Source organism: Anguilla rostrata, chromosome 9 (assembly GCF_018555375.3).
Source record: "Anguilla rostrata isolate EN2019 chromosome 9, ASM1855537v3, whole genome shotgun sequence".
Classification (NCBI taxonomy): Eukaryota; Metazoa; Chordata; class Actinopteri; order Anguilliformes; family Anguillidae; genus Anguilla; species Anguilla rostrata.
Window position 1 is genome coordinate 34,404,080 of NC_057941.1, and position 23,683 is coordinate 34,427,762.

At 41.5% G+C, this 23,683-nt stretch overlaps 2 protein-coding genes across 6 annotated transcripts; both read right to left on the reverse strand.

The window, feature by feature from the left end:
- Positions 1-10,589, reverse strand: LOC135263643 (cysteine-rich and transmembrane domain-containing protein 1-like). 3 transcript variants are annotated; one of them, XM_064351925.1, is made up of 4 exons: positions 10,336-10,589; positions 2,079-2,217; positions 1,800-2,018; positions 1-616 (listed from the first exon to the last, which is right to left on the reverse strand). In XM_064351925.1, exons 2-4 carry the CDS (start codon positions 2,194-2,196, stop codon positions 516-518), a joined length of 438 nt encoding a protein of 145 aa, XP_064207995.1. In that variant the 5' UTR covers positions 2,197-2,217; positions 10,336-10,589; the 3' UTR covers positions 1-515. The 3 variants fall into 3 exon arrangements, with proteins under 3 accessions (XP_064207995.1, XP_064207994.1, XP_064207993.1); XM_064351924.1 differs by having other exon boundaries at positions 2,049-2,217; XM_064351923.1 differs by having other exon boundaries at positions 1,800-2,217; positions 10,336-10,585.
- A 431-nt stretch (positions 10,590-11,020) lies between these two features.
- mat2b (methionine adenosyltransferase 2 non-catalytic beta subunit methionine) lies at positions 11,021-17,639 on the reverse strand. 3 transcript variants are annotated; one of them, XM_064351920.1, is made up of 7 exons: positions 17,477-17,639; positions 15,531-15,725; positions 15,054-15,168; positions 14,595-14,741; positions 13,891-14,084; positions 13,129-13,242; positions 11,021-12,354 (listed from the first exon to the last, which is right to left on the reverse strand). In XM_064351920.1, exons 1-7 carry the CDS (start codon positions 17,504-17,506, stop codon positions 12,178-12,180), a joined length of 972 nt encoding a protein of 323 aa, XP_064207990.1. In that variant the 5' UTR covers positions 17,507-17,639; the 3' UTR covers positions 11,021-12,177. The 3 variants fall into 3 exon arrangements, with proteins under 3 accessions (XP_064207990.1, XP_064207989.1, XP_064207991.1); XM_064351919.1 differs by lacking the exon at positions 17,477-17,639 and adding an exon at positions 16,794-17,020; XM_064351921.1 differs by lacking the exon at positions 17,477-17,639 and adding an exon at positions 16,619-16,753.
- Between the last annotated feature and the right edge of the window lie 6,044 nt (positions 17,640-23,683).

Below are 23,683 nucleotides of genomic sequence, written 5' to 3' on the forward strand. Positions count from 1 at the left end.
CTCTTTTGAAAAGTTTATTTTCTTCCATAATCTTCATGCAAAATTACGTAAGATATCATTTTTTTTAATCATCTTTGCTTTTGTAGGAATGTAAATATAAAAAAGAGATTAAAGCAGATTTCAAATATTGTATGAGAACCCCTGCTAATGTCTCTAATATGAAAAATGCCAAAGTTGCCAAAAAAACAACTAGTGTAATATTACAGATAATTTATTCAATTCAGAGTTCAAGTTAAAAGCACCTGGTACACCCACAGTGCCAGCAGAACTTGAAATTAGCTAAAAATTACTCAGCTGAAGAACATTTAAATCTAACAACATTTGACAATGACTCCAAAACAAAATAACATTTTTTTAGCTGTAACAACATTCCCATCTCATCACAAGGGGGAGGGGGGGGGTTGAAATTAATATCAAAAAAATAAAAAATATAATACTGAATATTTGTCCATTCCTAAATATCATGGGCCTGCAGATGACCAATGCGGGTCAGAGGTCAGGAGGTCACAGAGAGGTCACAGTGGGAACAGGGTGCAGCAGCACAGGAATGCCAAGCAGCCCGCGAGATAGCAGCTCTCCCCCGAACCTCCTCTTCTTCCGTCATCCACCAAGTGCACTGAGAGGGGACACACAGGACAGGAGAAGCATTTTCTGTGATTTACCCTTTTAAGAGCAGGTTTTTTGAATGTTTCGTCACAATCCTATGACAGTGTGTTCTAGAATGTTGCTTTCAATCGCCAGTAGCGATTGCTACTGCACATCGACATTGGAATGTCCAGTTTATGACACAAAGAGAGTGCGTCATTCACACTCAGTAACTTTCAACATGAAAAGGGTGTTGATCACAGGTTAACGAGACAGATCTATTACTTTCCTGAAGCACCACAAACCAGAGAGTGGCATAAGAAAGCCAGAACAGATAAACTAGCTCAGCTCGAACAAGTCAGCAAACAAAACATTCAGGGATCTTAAAATCCAGGGAGTTTAGAATTCACAGAACATAGACCTTAAGGTGTTTAGAACTCTGGGGGTCGGTGGACTTGATTTAACAAGAGCCACTGATGAAGACGACCGCATCTACTGTGACATTAACAAAGAAAAACATGTAGTAATTCTGGGCCAAAGGCGGTGGAGCTCAGTCACACACAGTTAGTGAGATCCAACTGGCTAAACACATTGCACCCATTTCTCACACGATTTACAGCCTCTAAAAGAGAGCAGATTTTTACCTAATCTCAGGACTGCTGTGGGAAAGTCACTCATCATTTCCATCATCAGTGAAGAGACATACTTCAGCTGACATGAAAACAGCACATAGGAAAATATGGTTTCGAAAAAATATGAGTCCATCATTATTTGTTATTGTTTTTACTGATCAATAAGTGTGAGTGCTAAGTGTCCCAAAAAAAGGTTAATTTTGGTGTTGCCTGACCTTTCCAGAATGTGCAGTATAATTAAATGCAACCATAAATCATAAAATAAGTAATACTATAGCTATATACTATAAATATATTCAACCATTAAATATCTCCTCATCACTTCCATAATAATGGCAAAATTATTTGTTAGACTTGTTGATGAATCCTTTCGGTTCTTGAAGAAGGCAACTGAAGAAAAGAGAAAGGAGGGATGACTCCCTCCCTCCCTCCCTCCCTCCCTCCTCCTCTCCTCCCCTCCCACCCCTCCCCTCCTCCCTCCTCCCTCTCTCCCTCTCACCCTCTCTCCTTCTCTCCCTCTCTCCCCTCCCTCCCTCCCTCCCTCCATCCTTCTCAGTTCCTCTGTCTCTCTCTCCCTCTCACCTGTGTTTTTGGGGGATTCTGCATACACCGGTGCCACTGGGGGGGCATTCTGCCATCCGTACTGAGGGTGGGGGGCCACGGCGTACCCCTGGTATCCCGGCTGGGGGGCGTAGGGGTCGCCAGCCCCCGGGTGGAAGTTGGGGTAGGCGGGGTTGGGCTGCTTTGTGTAGGCGGGGTTTCCCAGGGATTGATACCCTTGGGTGGGGTACCCCGGAGGAAGTGGTCCTTGGGCGGGGTACCCCGGAGGAGGTGGTCCTTGGGCGGGGTACCCCGGAGGAGGTGGTCCTTGGGCGGGGTACCCCGGAGGAGGTGGTCCTTGGGTGGGGTACCCCGGAGCCGGATATCCCGGGGCAGAGGGGCCAGGGCCCGGATATGGAGGGGGCTGCTCAAAATCCATCTAGGGGCCACAGGCAGTTTCCTGGGCAGGGGCAAAAATAAAATTAAAGAAAGGTTAGGACATGGGTTCATCTTCGATCATTTCGGATCAGCCAAAAATTGTCTCTAGTAGCATGGGTGCCTATGACCATAAAAAGATGCACATGAACATATGCATTTTTTTCCAGAGAATACATGTTTTTTTGTTTTAAAAATGACCTCAAACATATTATTTTGCATTTATAATTGAATTCATTATTTTCACTTAGTTTTTCATCAATTTTAAATGAGTAATTAGATGTTTTCAAAAGTAAAAGCAAAAGTCATCAAATAAAGACACAATCATGGCAAAACTGAATATATCAATGATCCTGCGTGCACTATCTCTGTAGGCATATCACACCAGGTTAACCTTTGTATCTGGCTGGGTGCTGACCCATAGGTATCAAGATCTTTTGTCAGCACCCCACCACTAAAGACAACAACTTGTTCCCCATGACATCAGTTTTTCCAACAATTCAAAGCATGATTGCATTGTAATTATGGAGAACCTAAAGTTCACATAATGCTGACCCAGTAGGATGTTCTGGCACTGAGCACGGTCTGATCACACTCGCTGACAGCACAGCACAGTAAACAGTCTGTTTTCCTTTGAGGGTCTGATAAGAAGCAGACTTCTGTGAACTGCCTTGCAACATCATTGTAAAATGACTGGAGCAAAGGGAAGTCGAGCTCGTTCCTAGACTCTCAGCGAAATCCAAGCTCTGTCAGAACTTTCAGGGACCTGCGAGCAGTCTTCAGCCCACGCATACTGCATTTGGTCTCAAACAGTCAAATGCAGAGCCATTAGCGATTAGCCCAGGGGGTGAACAGGGGACTTTGTTCAGGAGCATCGTGACTTGTATCAGGCCAACACGCCTGTTTGCCTAATTCATGTTTCCTTCTCCACCCCCTCCTCCTCCTCTTCCTCCCCCTCTCCACCCCCTCTGCCCCCTCCGCCCCCTCCTGCTCCACTCCCACCCTCCTCCTCCTGCAAGCAGTGACCAAACCTGGGAAACACAAACCACTCTCTAAAATATTTAGCAACACTTAAAGACAGAAAAAGCAAAGAATGCCTGCAAGTAAAAACAGGAAGCCTAATTCATGTCATGGGACTCCCATACGACTGAAGACATCAGGGGAATTGGTCTCTAAATTCGAGACAGCTTCACGTCATGTTTTTTTTTTGTTGTTTGTTTGTTTTTTGCAGTTGCTCTTATGGAATCATGCTATTGCTGGCTTAATGGGTAATCCTTGCACTCAATACTCTACAAGTTGTTTCTCATTTTAGCATCTCACTTTTTACAATAGCCCTCTTTGTACCGTTTTAAGTAAGTGTACTTGTTCTATTTTGTCATTTTTATATGAAGGGCGACCGATTGACTGGCAGTCGGAGGGTTGCCGGTTCAAACCCCGCCCTGGGCATGTCGAAGTGTCCTTGAGCAAGACACCTAACCCCTAACCCCTAATTGCTCTGGCGAATGAGAGGCATCAATTGTATTATATAAATAAATGCAGTCCATTTACCATATGATGAGTGCAAATAAATAAATCAAATAAATAAATCAAATCAAAATGCACAGTCTGAATATTGTACATTACCTATTCATGCAAGTTGAGATCTTACTGGGGCTGTTCAGGTTAAGCAAGCCATGTTGGGTCAGCAGTGAAACTGTGCCCAATTACCAGCACAGAGCTCACAGAGCTCACGTTCACCCTGCCCTCACCCTGAACACCATGGGCTCCAAAACAAAGCAGTATGTATTACTATACACTACATACAGCAGAGTTACAAACAGCCAGGCTTTTGGCGTGAGGAATATCCAGCTCTACCTATCTCAAATGCTATCTGAAATGCATCACAGTGTAAATAAAAAGAAAGAAACTAAAAACAAAGCGCTCCCTAAATGAACAAACTGGCAAAAAGTCGCCCGCCCCACTCCGCCCCAATTGTGTTGACGGTCACAATTACCCCCTACCCGCCATCCACAAGTGCAATCTCTCCCATTCGCCCCCCATCAACTAACAGAATAAATCACACTCCACCCAGCTGACCAAAGTAGGCAACTCTGTGTAGTATCAGCACTATGAATAATAGTTCAATATTAACCTCAGTCTCAGGATATAGACATGCTCTCCATGGCGATGCAGGCGGGATCATTAGCTTGCCAGCTAAATGGCTAAAACCGCGGCAAAAAATTCAGATCTTTGCATCAATCCAGTGTCTTTCAAGCCCAATTCATCTTTGTGGTTAACTTGCATTTATTCTCACTCCAGACGTTGAGCTGCCCAAACCTCCCCTCGGCTGAGTTTCTACACATTCAGTGCACCATAAAGTGTGCCAAAAATGTCTGTCTAACCATTCTCAGCCACCCCATCAACCTTTTTCAGCTGCTTCCCTCTGGTATGCTATTCTATTCTAAAATATTCAGTATGCTTTTATTGGGGATAATGGGCAGGAAAAATTGCTTGTTGTTTAGGCAAAAACAAAATAAATAAAAAAAATAGGGCCAGGAACGTCAAGTTTCCATACTACCACAGAAGACTCACATTGCGCACATTTTTGCGGAATGAAATGATCCTGACCCTAAAGTATGCATTTTTATTTCCATATCATGCCACTAGGCCAATATATTCTCTTCAGTAAATAAAATGACACTAAAGAAGTGTGGAGGGACAGAAAACGTAAACATAGATAAAGCCGCAAATATGGGCTATATAGCAGACGTGATGTCAAAAATGTTGAACAAAAAAAAACACGATGGCTACGGAGTTAAGGAAGACGGAGATTTCGGAAAACACACAGGCCGTTTGAGAATAGCTTCCAGCAGTTCCGTGAAATGAGCGACAGTGAGCGACAGTAAGACGGCAGATTCGTCGGAAATCGTTCAAAATAAAAGTCTGCCTGCGCGAAAGCGAGAAACGCGTATCTTTATTTAACGCGTAAGTTTATTTTCTAAACTAGCGACGTTTTGACATGTAAAAATATTCCGTTATAATTATAATGCCAATTAAAAAGTCAGTGCATTTTTATAAAGGTTTCTTTATATTTCTGCCATGTTGATTCTTGGAAGTGCAGAAAGTCTAAATATGCATACAGCCCTTCACTAAATTGATATGATGACAAAGATATCAAATAAACATGATAGAAAATTTGATAGAAAATGTTGTGGTTCAACTAAACAGTGTATTCCTCTCTACTGCTAGTACAGGTCAATGGATTGTGTACATCAGGCTCTGCTACCTCCCCTGGACATGTTGTCTCAATGATACGGGGATGTTTTGAATACCTTGGACCCTCCACTCTTCAGATATGGTGTCACTTATATCAAATAAGCGTCATAGAAAATGTGGCTGGGGTTTGAACATGCAGTACATAGGCAAATTTCATTCAATTAAGTTCAAATTGCTTTCTGATACTATAACAGATAACATGCGCTGCTGCCTCCCCTGGACATGTTGTCTCAATGATACGGGGATGTTTTGAATACCTTGGACCCTCCACTCTTCAGATATGGTGTCACTTATATCAAATAAGCGTCATAGAAAATGTGGCTGGGGTTTGAACATGCAGTACATAGGCAAATTTCATTCAATTAAGTTCAAATTGCTTTCTGATACTATAACAGATAACATGCGCTGCTGCCTCCCCTGGACATGTTGTCTCAATGAAATGGGGGTGTTTTGAAAACCTTGGACCCTCCACTCTTCAGATATGGTGTCACTTATATCAAATAAGCGTCATAGAAAATGTGGCTGGGGTTTGAACATGCAGTACATAGGCAAATTTCATTCAATTAAGTTCAAATTGCTTTCTGATACTATAACAGGTAACATGCGCTGCTGTCTCCCCTGGACATGTTGTCTCAATGATATGGGGGTGTTTTGAAAACCTTGGACCCTCCACTCTTCAGATATGGTGTCACTTATATCAAATAAGCGTCATAGAAAATGTGGCTGGGGTTTGAACATGCAATTTCTCAGCAAATTGTGTATTCTTATCCTCTGCTAGTACTGTTGAATACATACAGTTTTTAACGAGTGCGCATACAAGTCAAACAGTCTTGAATGCATTAAAATCTCTTTAAGAACTCAGAATATGACACACATAAGCCGCGTTTCCACCAAAATTACCCGGAACTTTCAGTCCCAGGAACTACTTTACCAGGAACTAAAAGGTTCCTTCAGCCAATGGTTGTCTGCCTTTCCACCGGGGTCTAAAGTACCGCGAAGATTAGGCAAATTAGCCCACTGACGTCGGTCCATCTGTCATATGATTTCTTCTGTAACCCCATACTACCACCGAAGTAGCCTACATTATTTTCTAATAACCGGGACAGCCCGGAGGGGTTTATTCCACTTATATACAACGGGTTACCAACAATGACTATATATGGTTACTTTTGTATTTATTGATTTTCATATATCCTCTCAAACACATTATTTAACAGCAGAAAACATGCACACGTTGTAAACAATTTGCTGTTTTATTACTTTCTCGTCGTCAATTCCATATAGGCTAATCGCAAAATGACAAGAATAGAACGAAAACTCGGACTTGCGTGAAAATGTAAATTAGTAGTGGTACAGCCACCGTTTGCTTTCCTTCGAAGTTACTGCTAGCCGAGCAGCGAAGTGTGCCCTCCAGATGCGAACCATGCACCATAAATGAGTCCATAGTCTTCCTGGTCTTTTCGTGGAATTGAAAAATGGCAGTAAAATTGAGTAAAATTACGGCAGTCTGAAAAAGCTAAAGGGAAGATTACTAGAATTAACCTGTTATTTTACCCGGATAAAAAGTGCGGAAGGTGATTTCCAGTTTGCTTGTACTGTATCACCAATGTTAATTATGCAGAACTACCGCATACCTCACATAACTGTATCAAACGTTTTGAGTCAATTACAACGGGCTAACAAAGAAAATCCGGAAGAAAATATTCAGCAACCGAATTAATCCATTTGAATGTTTTGGTAGCCTACGTAATATGCTGTCCCAGCACGAATGCTTAGCATTTTATAAAACGAATACTAAAGCAAGAAAAGAACAGAAGAGCACACGTTATAATTCCAAGACGTTGACAGGCTATAACCAAAAGTAGGCTACTGCGCCGCATAACATACAAGTTTGATTTGAAGTTATTATGAAAATAAATTGGTTTGCCGCTGCATATTTTCAAACATGGCGGGTAATGGCGGAAAATAAATACAACACAAATGCTACGAGTACTCGACCAATCAGAAATGTTCAGCGCTGCAAGCTCCACCCAAAAGGTTCCTGTACTTTCGGAAAGTACTACCCCCCGACCAGGAACGTTTTGGGGGGTAAAACAAAGCCCCCAGAACTAAATTTAGACCCTAGTTCCTGCGGTGGAAACGCACTGAGTTCCTCAAAAGGTTCCTAGTTCCGGGGTATAGTTCCTGCGGTGGAAACGCGGCTATAGTCATTGGTCATGATACATTTCATAGCAGGAAACAGCCAGTATTGGACACCTGGGCTTGTAACAGGATGTGAAGTACAACTGGCCTTCACATTAAGCAGTAACTATAAACAATAAACAGAATTTTTGACATTTGACATTTTTTGTGTGACTTACAAAAGCAAAACTTGTTGACTTAATTCATAGTGCAGATATGTCCCCATATCTGTGTTGAAAAATGTATTAATATTCCTACCAAACAAAAACATTTTTGTAAAAAAACACACATACAATCCACAGCTACTTGCATCTAGTTGCTTGTGAAAATGTGGGCAGTTGTGGGAGAATTCAAAATTTAGTGATAATTTCACAACTGTGCCAAATAATGCCAAATATTCTAAAACCAAATACTTTTGAAGAGAGAAAAGCACAGTAATTATATCAGTTTCATATGTTTTTAATGAATCAAGAATTTTCACTTTTAGGGTAATATTATTTTCTTTGTCTTTTATGTTTAGCATTTCAATGATTATCACAGCCCAATGAGTTGATTTGATATTTAAAGGAATTATAATGTTTTCAAAGCACCACCAGTTTCTTTGACTTTTGAAAATGTTTGGGAGAACCTCTATATTTTCCCAAAATAAACAATTCAAATTCTGACTGACAAAGGTTGAAGCGACCATGAATACATAATTTTCTTTTAAGTTTTTTTTCAGGAGGTCCAAGTATGAATCGATTATTTGGTCACTTAACCATCTTCCACTTTTAATTAAATCTAGATCCGCTGGTGATGTATTATCCCTACCTGGATTTTGTGGCAATTCATTAATTTTAAAAGGAAATTCATTGTGACATTGGTCAGTGCATGTGTGACTTATCTAGAAAATTTGGATATCATGTAGCTTTTCACATGATTCTACCTCATATGCTGCAAGAAATAAATCAGATAAGTCTGAATTTATCTTTTTTAATGTACTTAAATCATTGTTTATTATAGTTTTATTATACCACTTTCCATTTTTCAATTTGCACCAAGTTACGAAGGGCTTTTGGCTTGCAAAATACATAATATTTCGAACTTCATATAATTTTTGGTTATAAATTGAGGACATGGTCAATAGTTCATCAATTTCATTTTCAGACCATTTTGCAAGCACAAGCATAGTTTTTGGTAAATGCGTTTTATGCACCCTTTTCAATTCAAGGTTGCCTTCATGTCTACAAATTGTACAGGCACGTTTTTTAGGAACTGAATCATGACACAGTATTGATTTTTCAACAGCTTTTTTAGAACTTCCACTTGGTGTAAGTACAGTCATTTTTTCATTTTGGCTATGCATTAAACTATTATTACATTTGCTGCATTCAAAAGAATACAGGATATGTAAATACAGTAAATCATTTGCAAGAAAAGGTGATGTTAAATTTTGGCTTACAAAATTATTTATGATGGTAAGTGCATTCCTGTATTGCATTGGGTTCTCAAAGGCACTTGATGAAGACTGACACAAATTGACTTTATTCAGTTTGGATATGGTACGCTTAAACTGTTGGCAAACTGTTTTACAAACTGTTGTATCAGAAAGCAATTTGAACTTAATTGAATAAAATTTCATTGAGCAAAATTCCAAACCCCAGCCACATTTTCTATGACGCTTATTTGATATAAGTGACACCATATCTGAAGAGTGGAGGGTCCAAGGTATTCAAAACACCCCCATATCATTGAGACAACATGTCCAGGGAAGGCAGCAGCACATAGTTGATGTTACAAGGTAGCACAGAATGTTGAAGTAATGCATTTTAAATTACTCAAATTTTTCCCTTACCATTCAGTTAAACTCATGTACTGATGTAATGTTGTATTAGATATTGTAATAATAATTAAAAGTAATGGGTATATTTTATCTTCAATTCTCCTTTTAAATTTTTTGCATTGTCATTGTTAAAAATGTAGGGGAAAAAATAGAATGAAGACAGATTTGTTTGTAATTAATATTAGTGTTGTGAATAGTTTTATAATGTCTGTGTTTAAAATCGAAGTTGTTTTAATATTGTACAAATAGAAAACGAATAGTTCATATTTTAGGACAACTGCAGTCCGATTTGTCCTTAATTAATTTCATTTTGTTGAACGTAACAGTGGTTTATCGTCGTACTTTTATTTTGAAATTTTCAGACCCACGCGAAAGTCCTTACTGTCGCTAGCTTCACACTGCTACTTCCAGCACCCCCAAACAGACGTAGGCTTCAAACTGAATGTTGTTAACACTTTAATTACCAGGGATATTTTGTCCGTAAAAACCAGGAGGTTTAAAGAGAGAACCATAACGGACAAGGACAATAGAATTAGCGTAATTATCTTGGTTCGGACGATAGAAAAAATAATAATAATTGGAAAATCGCAGGCAGTCTCTTTGATGACAACCACCGACGGACCTTCCGGAATGAAACGAATCAAGAGAAAAAGTAGAAGATAGTTCGTACTATTCGCTTATATGGCCAAGCAAGATAAGAATATTTTAATCAGACATCTCTTTGCCCATGCGTATCAACCTGGCGTCCCGTATGCATATTAGCCAAGTAAAGTAGTATAATGCATCGACCATATATTAATACTTTCTATCAACACAAAGTGAAAACGAGAAAACGTAAACAAAAATGCTTAATTCGCAACAAAAAAAATGCATCATGAGATTTACCTTGGATGGAATGGCTTCTTTGTGTTGAAGTTGTATCCACTTAGCTGACACTTTGAGGACCTTCTCCAATTAATTGTCTTTATAATATTTGCTTACTTTAACATATCGATCCATCAACTGGTTTACACCACCGCTCTCTCCTTTCTTTTGAACAGTGGATTTGGTCGTGAGAGACCGCAGAGGCTAATTCACAATTCCAGGAAAAATTAAGCTACAATCCCCTCCCCTCCTCGAGCTCTCTTACGTAAGCACCGTAAAGAACAGAGGCATGGGGGATGACGTAGACGTTTACTGTGACGGGAAATGAACACCAGAGAATCTCTGACCGCTGTTACCGTTATTTCCACAAAATGACCTTTCCGTCTACCTTAATCAGGATGCAATGAAACGGGAGAACTGAACAGCATGTAAACCAGTGGTTTTGACATGAACAAATTGTCCTGGGGCCATTTCAATTATTTATTATTCTGTCACGATTACAGCAGGATATTTTCTATGCTCATAAATTTACACAAAATGATGAAAAAATATTTCTACAAATATTTTATTTACAGGGGGCCCCGCATAAAATCTCTTCACTTTCCAAATTATAAGGATGCATTCAATACTACCACATGAGTTTGCACTACATACATTTACCCTTTTGCTCAATCACAGGGCATATCACACAAAGAGAAACACCATACTGTTTTCCCTTATAGTTTATTGAATGTATACCAAGGACTCTTCTGACAAATACCATAAAAGATTTTTTGAACATCTCAAAGCATCAGAAGAATCTACAACACTCCCATACAGCAACAGTTCACAGAAAACAAAACTGACAGTGCAAATTAATGTTCTTCACGGTCAGACCTATTTAAATTTCAATTTGAAGACAGCACTTCACCTTTAGTGTTTTGCTGCCCTCTAGCGATAAACTACTGTAGGCTCTGAAAAAATGCACACCTTTAGGTCATCACGCAAACCAACGGCACGTGTCCAAAACATTTCGTCGACACGTTTAGCCGTCAGTACAAATTCATTGCCATTTACCTAGAGCAGGTGTGTCCAATGAAAACGGCTGTTGCAGACGCAGGTTTTTGTTTCAGCCCAGCCCAAGACATCTGATTTTATTTGTCATGGTCTTGATTGAAGGCCGGAATGAGTTAATTAATTGAATCAGGTGTCAATGTGCCAGGCCAAAAAAACCTGTACCCACACTGGCCCTTTGGAATATGACTGGACACCCTGCTCTAGAAAAAGTGTGAGAACTCCATTTGTGCTCTTTTTTGTGTTTTCGTATAACCTGAAAGTGTGCTATAGATGCAGAGCAAGTACGTATTCAGTTTAAAACGTATTTATACTGAAATCCAAAAGTCTAAAACTTCAGGATCTGTCAGGAAAAAAAAATAAAATGGACCCAAAGTGTTTCAGCTAACTGCTTTCAAATAAAAAACTACTTTAAATGAAAAAAAAAACAATCAAAATAAAGAAAACTGGGGTCGTTGGCAGGAGCTATCAGGAGAGTACTGAGCCTGCAGTTGGGGGAATGTTAATACCAGAGAGAAACCAACCCTGGACCCCACGCAATACGTGCCATTATTTATTCTGAAATGTTGCAGCCAGCAGGAAAACCTAGGAGTGAGCTCACAAAGCAGAGAGCAGAGACGGTCAGAGAGACAGCGAGCCGTGGTTCAATTCACTTACAATCGCATTAGAGTAAATTCAAAAAGGAGCCACAGTAATATTCTTGGGGGGGGGGGGGGGGGGGGGGTGGGGTGGAATATGACGCTGTAAATGGGTGGCACCAACCACACCCCCCCTCCCGGCACACAGACAGGCCCCTGGCCCCCGGGCCCCTCAGTGGAACACGGTCTGCCGCCAGCGCTTGTCGTACAGGAAGGGCCAGAGGCTGTCGCGTATGGCCGTCCTGAAGGGCGTGGGCTCTACGCCCAAACCCAGCGACTCCAGCCGCGAGCACTCCAGCTGAGCATTCTGGGGTCTCTGCGCCCCCGCCCCCGCCGGCTGCTCCGTCAGCTATGGGGGGGGGGGGGGGCGGAGATATAGAATGAGGTGAGGGGAGGGAAAGGGGGAAAAGGGAGAGGAAGATGGAGGAGAGGGGGGAGGAGAGGTTTAACAAGGTAAATTCCTTGGCAAAAAGACATCGCTGAATAACATTAACTTTTCCCTGGGAAAACTGGGCCTCTGGGAATGCTTCTGGAAATCCCTGTCCTCATGGGCTCACACGAAAATGATTTAAAACATGTTTTTTTCATTGTTTAAGAAACTTATACGCTCATATTCAAAGTAATCACTATCATCAAGATGTACATCAGCCTGCTCAGTTACCTTATTACAGCGATAGCATTATCTGGCTTTGAAACCCAATACCTGATGTGGAAATCCATTATCACTCATAGATAGCACCATATGGCTTTAAAGTCTTATCTAGCATTATCTAGCTCAGAAGCCTAATTTGGGAATCCATCATCAATCATAGATAGCATTATATGGCTTTGAAGCCTGATGTGGAAATCGATCATCACTCTTAGACAGCACTATATGGCTTTGAAACCTGGTCAGGGAATCCATTATCACTCATAGATAGCATTATCTGACCTTGAAGCCTGGTTCACTCATAGATAGCACTATCCGGCTTTGAAACCTGGTCAGGGAATCCATTATCACTCATAGATAGCATTATCTGACCTTGAAGCCTGGTTCACTCATAGATAGCACTATCCGGCTTTGAAGCCTGATTTTGTCATCCATCATCACTGTGCTTGAATGAGCAGATCTAGTGAGTCTCACCGGTATGAGGTGGCTGCTGGGTAAGCTGAAGGCATCGGCGATGGCGCACGCCATCTCGTACTTGGTCATCTGCTCCTTCCCAGAATAGTGGAAGATCCCCCGCAACGACGGGTCCTGGCAGGAGGACAGACGCACGGACGGACGTGAGGACAGACGTGCAGATGGTGAGATAGCGCCATAGTCCCTGGACGTCTCCCCCATTTCGTACAGCTAGCTATTACAAGACCCGAGCTGCCCTGTCACACATAAAAATGCTGAGTTGGCGGCACGGTGGCACAGCAGGTAGCACTGGGTACTCCGGGCTCCTCCCACAGTCCCAGGACATGCAGGGTCGGTTAACTGGAGGACATACACTGCCTGTAGTCCATGTGTGTGTGTCAGTGAATGGTGTGTTTGCCCTGCAATGGATTGGCGACCTGTCCAGGGTGTATTCCTGCCTCTCGCAAATGCATGCTGGGATAGGCAGCCCCCACCCCGTGACACTGTGACCCTGACCAGGAATAAGCAGGTTGCATAATGCATGTATGTGCTATGCGCTGTACTAGCTGGTTTTTAGTGTGTTCCAGCACCATGCGATTAAGGGCCATGTGATTAACTTAATCCACAGACTTTAGACAGTGTATCTGAAGGCCCACATTACCAGCTGACTGAGAGGGAAAAGGCCTGCAGACAGTGCAGCTCTCCAGGCCTCAGGGGTTAGAGTTAGACACCCCTGGGTGTTTTAGCCGCGGGTTCCCCGTGGCCCCTCCCCCCACCCCTCACCTGCAGCCTCCTCTCGGCCATGAGGCGGCAGACGCGCGCCGCGTCGCCGGTGTAGGTGGGGAAGCGCTGCTGGCAGTGGTCCACGGTGCAGCTCTCCGCCCCCTCCTGCACGCGGTCCCACAGAACCGTCACCGCACTCTCATCCACCCGCTCCACCTCCCCGTACAGGATGGGCACGCGCAGCACTGCTGCACCTGGGGGGGAGGGGGGAGAGGAGAGGAGGGAGGAGAGGTGAGAGAGGGAGGGGGAGGGGGAGGGAGGAGAAGAGAGAGGGAGGGGGGAGAGAGAGGGAGGGGGAGGGAGGAGAAGAGAGAGGGAGGGGGACAGAGATGGTGAAGAGTGAGAGGGGAGATCGAAAGAGAAAGTGAGGGGAGAGGAGGAGGGAGGGAGAGAAAGAAAGAGAGAGACAGAGAGCTTATTTCTATTCATTTGAATTCTAATGGTGTATTTATTTCCGTAATTCAAAGAAACTGTTCTGCATGTTGACAGCGATGACGATGAGCATTTTTGGTGTATAGGGCCATATTTTTTTTTTCCTTCTTTTTAGGGAAGACAAATGTGCAGCCCAAGAAACTTCCATTTGGAATGTCAGACAGGCAACAGCTTGTCTGTGAAAGTCAGAGCGGGTTCTGTTGGTGATGAAGATGAGGATGATGGTAGTGACAGTTATCACAGAGAGCGAGGGTGCCCAGAAGCACACTTACTCGGGTTGTGCCTCAGAACCTCTCTCTCTCCCTCCAGCTTGGACTTCCCGTACATGTTCAGTGGGCTCGGAGCGTCGTTCTCCCCGTAGGGCGGGTTGCGTCCGTCGAACACGTAGTCCGTGCTGATGTAGATGAGGAAAATCCCCGCTACGAAGTGAAAACGACACAGTTACTGCGAAGCAAGCAGCAGGGTAAGGCCTGATGAGAACCATAAGAAGGACTGACAGCACATCGGCACACCGTGTACACAATTACACCAAAAAGCTGACAAACAGTATGCGCTAACTATGAGGTCCACCTTCACCTGCAGACTTAAATAAATGAAATACACCTTCCCTGGTTTCCAAAAACCAGCTCATGGCTCTGTAAGAATGATATGGCCCGTTGTGAATGAGAAACGCCCCCTCCGTACGTGAAACGCGTGAGACGCGCGCGTGCGCGGGAGACGCCGTGACGGACCTGCCTCCTTCGCCAGCGTGGCGGACGCGTGGATGTTGAGGTTCATGGCGGCCTCCGTGTGCCTCTCCACAACATCCGGCCTCCGCTCCGCCGCGCAGTGTACAATCACATGGGGCTACGAGACAGGTTACAGACAAAGTACAGCAACAATTACACCAAAAACTGTTTCAAAACTACTACTACTATTATTATTATTATTATTAACTATTATTATAGACATTAATAGTCATAGTATCATAGTCATAGTATCATCATCACCATCAACAATACCAGCAATGAATAATAACAATAATTATAATTAGTAGTACATTTACTGTTATTTTAATTATAACTTATTTACCACCGTCGTCATCTTCTTCATTACCATAACCTCTCATTATTATTGCTATTGTTGTTGCTATTATTATTATTATTATTATTATTATTATTCATTATTCATTATTAAGCAAAACTACGAGGTAAATAACAGGGCGTTACCTGGAAATCTTGTATAATCCCACGCACAGCATCTTCGTCCATCAAATTGCATTTGAGGAATCGGGGCCGTGCCCGGCTGTAGCCACAGCCCAGGGTTTGCCAGTCATTGTTCTGGAACTCTCTATAGACCGCGCGCCCGAGGAGACCCGTGGCACCAGTCACCAGCACGCGCTTAAACGGAGTGTCAATGCTCTCCTGCAAAAGAGACAGAGAGGCCGGAGAACATTTGTGAATTAGCTGATGGACAACTTTATTTTGACAGAAAAATCTGCTTTGGATTACAAAAGATGTGTGCATTTATATGGCAATATAAACTTTTAATTATTAATTCAAACTCCAGGTCATTTATATGAATTATTGCTATAAATACAGCATATTGTATTTTGAAGACACAATATATGCATTTAAAACTGAAAACGTACTTTAAAAGCTAGACTACAACAGACACAAATCAAAAGAATTATTCAATTTATTTTTTTTTTATTAAAGCGTGTGCATGTTCACGAATATGACGGAAAGATGTACATCACTAAAAAATGTCAAGAACTGCAGTCGTGCCCACTATAAATTTATTTTCGGTTAGAATTTGAATTACGTCTGTTCAACTGGGGGGCGCTAGTGCTTGTGTTGACAAGAAATTTGTTTACTTCCGCGTATTATATCTATGAAAATAGACCTCTCTCTCTTATAATTTATACAAAACAATGCATTTGTGTGGATAAATCTGGGAGAAATGTAGCATCGGAGCTAGGGGGTTGTGGTGGATGCGATTTAAACAGGAAGCATAAAACGTGCCCCAAACCCAGTGGTCACCTCTGTTCATAGGGCGTTTACTGCGTAAAACACCATAAGGAGAGGGGGACTACGAATGGCTTTATTTTCCCACTAAATTTGCAAAGCGCATACGTAGATTTTATGATGTTGTGGATTAAACTGCACTGGTAACCCAGGTTATCCGTTATCTCTGGTGCGTTTCAGGTGTCACTTGTCTCGCTAACAACGTATTAATGGTACATTCGTTTCTCTCAGCACTCCTACGGAATCGCGTTCAATCGTTTAACATGGTTAATTAAAGAAATGAAAATTACCTTTGCATAAAGGACCACCGGAACTGTTCTCACATTTTAAAAGTGGAAAAAGATATGAGAACAGTTTGCTGTTAGCTAGTAAACAGCCGATATGGATTAAAATATATTTCCTTCTAAATACATATCAGTAACCGAAAGTAAGATGCCGTGTTTGATTCCATCTAATCACTCCTACCTGCACTAGCTCTACGTGTCCGGGTGTGAAATGTATCTTCAGTTCCGCGTCCCTCATGCTCATTTCTAAGTAGCTGGCTTGCTAATGTTTTTTAAATCCCTGGGCGATCATGGACGGTATTGTTTCTGTTGCGCAGCTGACTTCAGGTTACCTTCCTACATCAGCTGTTTCCTGTAACTGTCTGTGTCACAGAGCACGTTTGGTTGATGTGCACAGCAGACCGCTAACTCGCTAACATAGCTGGCTACCGATAGATTATTCTCACGCCAATTCCCTACATTACCTACAAAACGAGACCGCTAGCTAATTGTTCCTTTTAGTTATACAGCCATCGTTTCACAACTTAACTAGCTAGCATTGTATCATATATCATTTTCTGTAATTCAGACAGTTTAGGCAATGTTATCAGTTTCCGCTTTGAACGTCTCTTATCTTCAAATGAGCTGCCTAGCTAATTTATGAGCTAGGCTAGTATGTGTATTTGCCGGCACTTTGCTAGGTGTACTTTCTGAAGCAATCCCCACTATCAAATTCCTTTTAGTATTTAGGTACACAAGCTAAATACACTAGGAAATCAGATGCTACGCTAACTTAATTAAGAGTCTTGCTAGCTGTGTCATGATGCTTTCGCTTTCCTCAGTACGATAATCGTTAAGCACGCTTATTTAGAAATATGTTCTTACCTGAAAGTCCCCATACGGAAACCCAGGCATTTTGCTTCAATATGACTTGATGTAGTTGATAAATATTGCTAGCTAAAGATAACGAACTATTCTGGCAACCGTGCAATCTTACAACAAAAGGTTGAATACAGTGTTTACTGTACTATGGACTGGCAGCACGTTAATTTTTAAAGGGATAGTGTTCTTAAAGGGTAGTTGGATAGTGATTTTTATAGCAGGACAAATATTAATAGGGTAGCTTGGCCTTCATTATTACATTATTTCCCGTAATTCTCTGCAATAATATGTTATATGTACAAATAGATGTAACTGATGCATAAATAAATACAGCAGATTCGCAAATAAATACAAGTGATCCACAAATAAAATATAACTAATCCACAAATATAATGTAACTGACGCACAAATAAATGCAGCTGACCCACAAGGATTTTGTGGATTTTTGAGACAGTACCTTTTGGCACTATTTGCAAAAAGAAAAAGGAAAAAAAAGAAAAAAAGATTAGTTTTTCTCACTAAGATAATCTCAAAAAGCCACAAATAAATGCAAGTGACAGGCGATGCACAAATCTGAACCAGCTACATTTATTTGTGGATTGGCTACATTCATTTGTGGATAGGCTGCATTTATTTGTGGATCAGTTGCATTTATTTATTTATTTATTTATTTTGGAGACAATAACACCCCATATTACACGAGTTAAGTGCAACTTCAAGCCTACTTAAGCATGACCTTCTCTTTTTAAACTTTAGTCATATTGCAGTTTAAACAATAACGCACGGAATTTGTGCTTTTTTTATAGATCATGTGCGTGTTGTCTGCTGCAAGATCTCACAAACATCATTGATTACCATCATTTCAAATCTATCATTAAATTATTTTTGAGTTTCATTATGCCCACTAGATGTCAGTCTAAATGTGTTTTTCTACTTGCTCGTTTCGTGACTATTTAGTATTTACATGCATGCTTATTTCTAATCCCTGACAAAATAAAATATATATAATTTCCTGTTTTTGATTTTATCGAATGGAGCGCGAGCACAAAGACAGTGAGGATATGCGAGGGTTCGTTCTCAACTCTGATCTGTCCACGGTTTGATAACAATGGCGAATTGTAATAAAGGGATCATTCCATTTTTGTAATTTATCTTGTATTATTTAACTTTGAGCGTACGCTTTCAAATGATTAGAGGGACTTGATTAAAATAAAAATTAAAGCCTACTGTCTATTTAAAACATAGCTAAATTAAATGTAATTAGCCATAGTGTGCAGAGCAGACAGCCACTAAACCAGCAATGCATACTCTCACAAATGCCTTAAAGTGTTCAACAGAGGGCAGGTGTTTTCAGAGGGCCCCAGACTAACCCCCACTCAAGAGCCCCCCCACCCCCACCCCACCCAGTCCCAGTAACCACAAGAATGTCCAGCAAAGTGCCATTCCAAACATTCCTGTGGTTGGCAAGCCCTGGTTGAGCCAACAGGTGGAGAGTGTCTGCAATGCAGAGGAACAGAGTGGCAGTAACACTCAGGCACACCATTGTTGGAGGGTTATTCAAACATGATTAAGACAGTCTGTAACATGTACCTGCACATTAAGTTAAAAACCAGAAGTCAACCGTGATGTAACACAAATAAATATCTTTTTTTGTTCTAAAAAGAGAGCAACAACTGTGAAGTAAAAAAATGAATCCCACAAATAAAATTAATAATACAGATTACTTTCAGTGCACTTTGTATTTATAAGACACTCAAAAATGCATTTCTTTAAAAATTGTTCAACTACATTCAGTGTCAGTTATTTATACATGTTGCATACAAGTTCCAGCTGAGAATTATTATCATTGACAAAACCAATCACAAACCCAGATTCAGTAAGTCAATCTCATAGCAACACAGTCGCCTGTACCTCAGTGAAATTACAGGATGGAAATAGACTGTTTTTCAAAAACTATTTCAGACAAAGATCATCATTCAGATCATTTGGGATCGTTGTTCTTAGAGAGAGCATCCAAAACATTTCCATTTGGGAAAATTATGAAGGATATTCCCACATCTACTTGATTAAGTAATTTGCTTGATCCCAAAAAGGAACAAAGTAGAGGACAACCCATGATATGCTTCTGTGTAATGTTTGGCAAGTGCATAGTCCATATTACCGGGCATAATAGCAGTTTTGTGTTCTTTACTGCATAGCATTTTGTTTGACTCTACATATGACTTATGACAGGCTGCATGGACAACTCAGCATATACATATATCAGATGAGTTGACTTGCAACTGATGTTTACTGGTGAACAAGAATTTTCCATCCTGATATCGGATGATTGAAGGATTTAGCATTAACAATATTGTGGCAACAAGCACATCCCCCGCAGAGACACATTCCCGTGGTGCCAAGCTACTTCAGTTGCAGTCCAGAACCTATGAAATGTGCCGAGTCCTATTTCAATGAGCTTGAGTAGTTGGATCAGCACATGGTCTTGCAGAAGTGTTCCAGGGCACTGCAACGTGCTAGCTAGCAACTGTCTGGCTATAAGTCTAGTTGCATTGCTGCCTGCCCACACTGCTTTTTTACTTCAGCCATTTTGTTTGAGTGACTTATGCAAGATATAAATATATATCTTCCGTGTGAATTGCGCTTTGGTGTCGATAACTGTTGGTATGACAACACCCTGTGGAAACCACACTAGCTATAGACAGGTGTTTGCATAAATTGCATTTTTATTAGAACTGAAATGGATATGCTCTCTAGAATTAACTACATTGAGGCCATCAACCTTATGGTGAAACTTCCATTGTTCTTTTTTTAACCTCAGTTTAGCATTATTACAGCCATTTATAAGAAGCATTCAAAATGTGAGATGGTAGTTTATCTCAATGTAAAATTGTTTACATGCATCACCAGCTAAAGTTAAATATATATAATTCAAATCCATATAGATCAAGTCAATTATGCAAACTTGTAAGAGGCTGTGTCACTGTTCTGTTTTCTGTATCGAGGATATTATGACATCCACCAAAAATTTTACTGGCAAATAAAGTCATGATATTTTTCTTACAGGTGAAGAGAGGAAGTCAAGAGGAATTCAAGTAGAATTCAAAGACTAAATCAATAGAATAGAATAGAATAGAATAGAATAACTATATTTTCCCCTTTAAATCAACATTGAATTAATTTACACTTAAATTTTTGTCATTTAAATAGGTCAAAGATAGCAGTACAGTATAACATTTTTATTTATGAGAGTCTTTAAAGGCTTTCTGTGTCTGCATTGTGAAATAAATTCATATTACAAGTGATACTCGCCTTCGATGCAGGTCACATCCAGGGTTCACTTCCTGTGTCTGTACCCCTCTATCACCCGCTTTTTTATTCTTCTGTGTCACAGAGGGACAGAAAGAAGAGGCGGTGTGATGGGCACCTGGAAGGGGGAGGGGTCAGAGGTCATGCAGAGGGGACCTTGGTACGCTGAGTGGGGGTTGGATGCAGTTTGTGTGTCCAGGTGCATCGTGGGACAGGGTTTCCCAGGGACACCGGCTGAGGAGTGGAATGGGAACCGGTGGCTTTTGACAGATACTGTTAGGGGTGAGAGGTGAAAATGCGTCCCTGACATCCTGACACAATTCACCTTTGCACGTGTGCTTCTGGAAGGATCTCAGGGACACCACATTCAACTGCTGCTGAAGTCAATGACACACAAACACACACATTAACATGCCCTCACATACGTACAACGATATGTATGAACACACACACACACACACACATATATATATATATAATTACTGGTACAGGGGCACACACATACACACACACTGACGTATAAACACTAGTACATATGTAAACTGACACGTATGCAAAAGCACATGAACCCTCGCATACATGTACACTCACACACAAATAAGGATATGTATGGCTGTGTACACTCACATGCAAATGAATGCAAACGCACACACACACATACTAACAGCGTCTGCAGGTTACACACACACTCCTCACATTACTGAAAGCACGGACTCTACAATGTTCATTCATGGGTTGTTCTTTCCTTTGAAATCTAAACCAACGGTAAAAGGTTCTGTGCAAAATTCCAATATAGATAGGATGAGTTTGTCATCTGCAACACACATCTCAGGAAAAACGTAAGGGATCACCCTTTATTTTTTGAAGAAGAATTGGGGGTTACTCCACTAAATACAATCGTTATAGGTATAAAACTGTTTAATTTGAATCATTCGGTGTATAGCCACTGTATTTTTTGTATTTTGAACAGTTGTCATTTTCTGCAAATGTTCTAAATGACAATATTTTTGTTTATATTTAAAATCAAATGTGATCAATAGTTTATGAAAGAATATCCAAAGTTATATCTTACACAGACACATACCCATAAACTGTGATACTGAAAATCTGGAGTAGTCTCACTTGTTATCCAGAGCTGTATCTCCAGTTAACCATGAAGACAGCTTTCATATTTAGGTTGGCATGGACAGATTCATGAGGTAAGGCTCCCACATACCCAAAGATGTGAACATGGCCAATCTGTCCACTGGCGCTGCTCTACGCACAGCTGCGATCCAGTCACTGAACAGGGGTGGAGATTTCCTTGTGGGTTCAGGGGTCAGCTGGGTTCAGAGGTCAGCTGGTGTCCCCCAGCTGAAGCTAAATTCAGGGGATAGCTGAGTGACACGTCACGTGAAAATGAACACGCACACGCAAGATGGACACCTCTGGCTTCCATGTGTAATTCTGGAGGGGAAAATGACACTGTTGTGTTGTCTGTTGCACTCGTGATATTCCCTGTAATGGCCATCTCCAGGGTATCGCTGTCTGTTTTCTTAGAACTGGTCGTGTGTGTCGGCTCTGTGGCCCCGCCCTCTTGTCTTTTCCTTTAAGCTGATTAGGAACGTAATAGAAGGGGAGTGGTCACTGGCAGGGTTTCCTACCAATCAGCAGCGGATGCTGTTCCCCACCACCTGTTTCAATGAAAATAACTGGGTGAGAGACAGAGGTGGAAAGTCCCAGGGGTCAGAGAGTAAAAGTCCTGCCATGTGTTTCTTCCACCCATGAACTCAGCCAGCTGATTTCACTAATTAGTTCTTCCTCCTGGCTGAAGAACTGTGTTAATTAGCAAATCCTGGCAATTGGAACATACTAGGGCAGGCTTTTAGTTTCTGAACCTGGATTTTCCACCTCTGGTGAGAAATCAGGGGTGAGTGAGTAAAACTGGCACTCTCATGTCATGGTCATGTCTGGACTGGAGGCACTTTGTTTTTGAAGCACAACTGTGCCGAGTCATGCTGGCTAGATGTTTGTTTTCTTCACGGAGATGCAATCTTCACTGCTGTACTTCTGAGATCAATGCTATTCCCTGCTTAGTCCTCATAAGATGCTTCCCAAAATAAACTCAAAAAGCCAGACTGTCCAGAGTAGCTTTGAGGCAGGGTTTCAAATATGCAGAAAACGCCAGTTCCTCGAGTTTTACGATTCTCACAGCAGCAACTGTGAAAACAGAAGGCAGGACAGGATCTGCAACAGGACACATTAGAGAGTGCAGCCTCCATCATATAGGCCTTATGTGTACATTCTCCACTGAGAGACTGGAATGCAGTGAGTTTCCTCTTGTGGATGACATCGAGTATTTCTATTAACTGAAGTATCCCAGCCCTAAGCGCATAAGTGAACAATTTCTTTTCAGCTAAGAGAATATGGAGACCACTGAGCTGTAGTGGAGCCTTTGGAACAGTGGGAATTTTATCCATTCCTCCATTTTCATTTCATAGAAAATATCTCCCTTCGACCACAAAAAAAATTAGAACCAAAACAGTGAAGACCTTGGGTCTCAAACCAATGGAAGGTGAGCTGCAGCCAGACTGTCATATGGTTACACTTCATATGCACGTGGTGCTTTATCCCAGGCTCTCCAATGCATGCTTCCTTAGCATTCAATAACTGCCATTTTTTCATAGCTGCTATTGCTCATAAAAAAGTTAGCACTGAAAGGTATCGATTAGCCTCAACCTCCTCTGCAGAACGACACCACTTCCCTGCCTGGTTAGCACTTACTGCTGTGTGTATTAGTGTGCAGTTTGCATTTTGTTCAGCAGAGAACATGTCTGGGCAGTGATCCAAGTCAGACACACTTCTACTGTAAATACATCACACTACACTAGGGGGGCGCTACAAGAAGAACGAGCATACAAC

Coding starts and splice junctions, on each gene's coding strand:
- LOC135263643 (XM_064351923.1), bottom strand. CDS start 2,196: ATGGATTTTGAGCAGCCCCCTCCATATCCGGGCCCTGGCCCCTCTGCC. Junction 617..1,799: donor AGAATCCCCCAAAAACACAG/GTGAGAGGGAGA, acceptor GTCCCCTCTCAG/TGCACTTGGTGGATGACGGA.
- mat2b (XM_064351919.1), bottom strand. CDS start 16,856: ATGAGCATGAGGGACGCGGAACTGAAGATACATTTCACACCCGGACAC. Junction 14,742..15,053: donor CACGCTGGCGAAGGAGGCAG/GTCCGTCACGGC, acceptor TTCACTTCGTAG/CGGGGATTTTCCTCATCTAC. Junction 12,355..13,128: donor CCAGCAGCCACCTCATACCG/GTGAGACTCACT, acceptor CCCCCCCCATAG/CTGACGGAGCAGCCGGCGGG.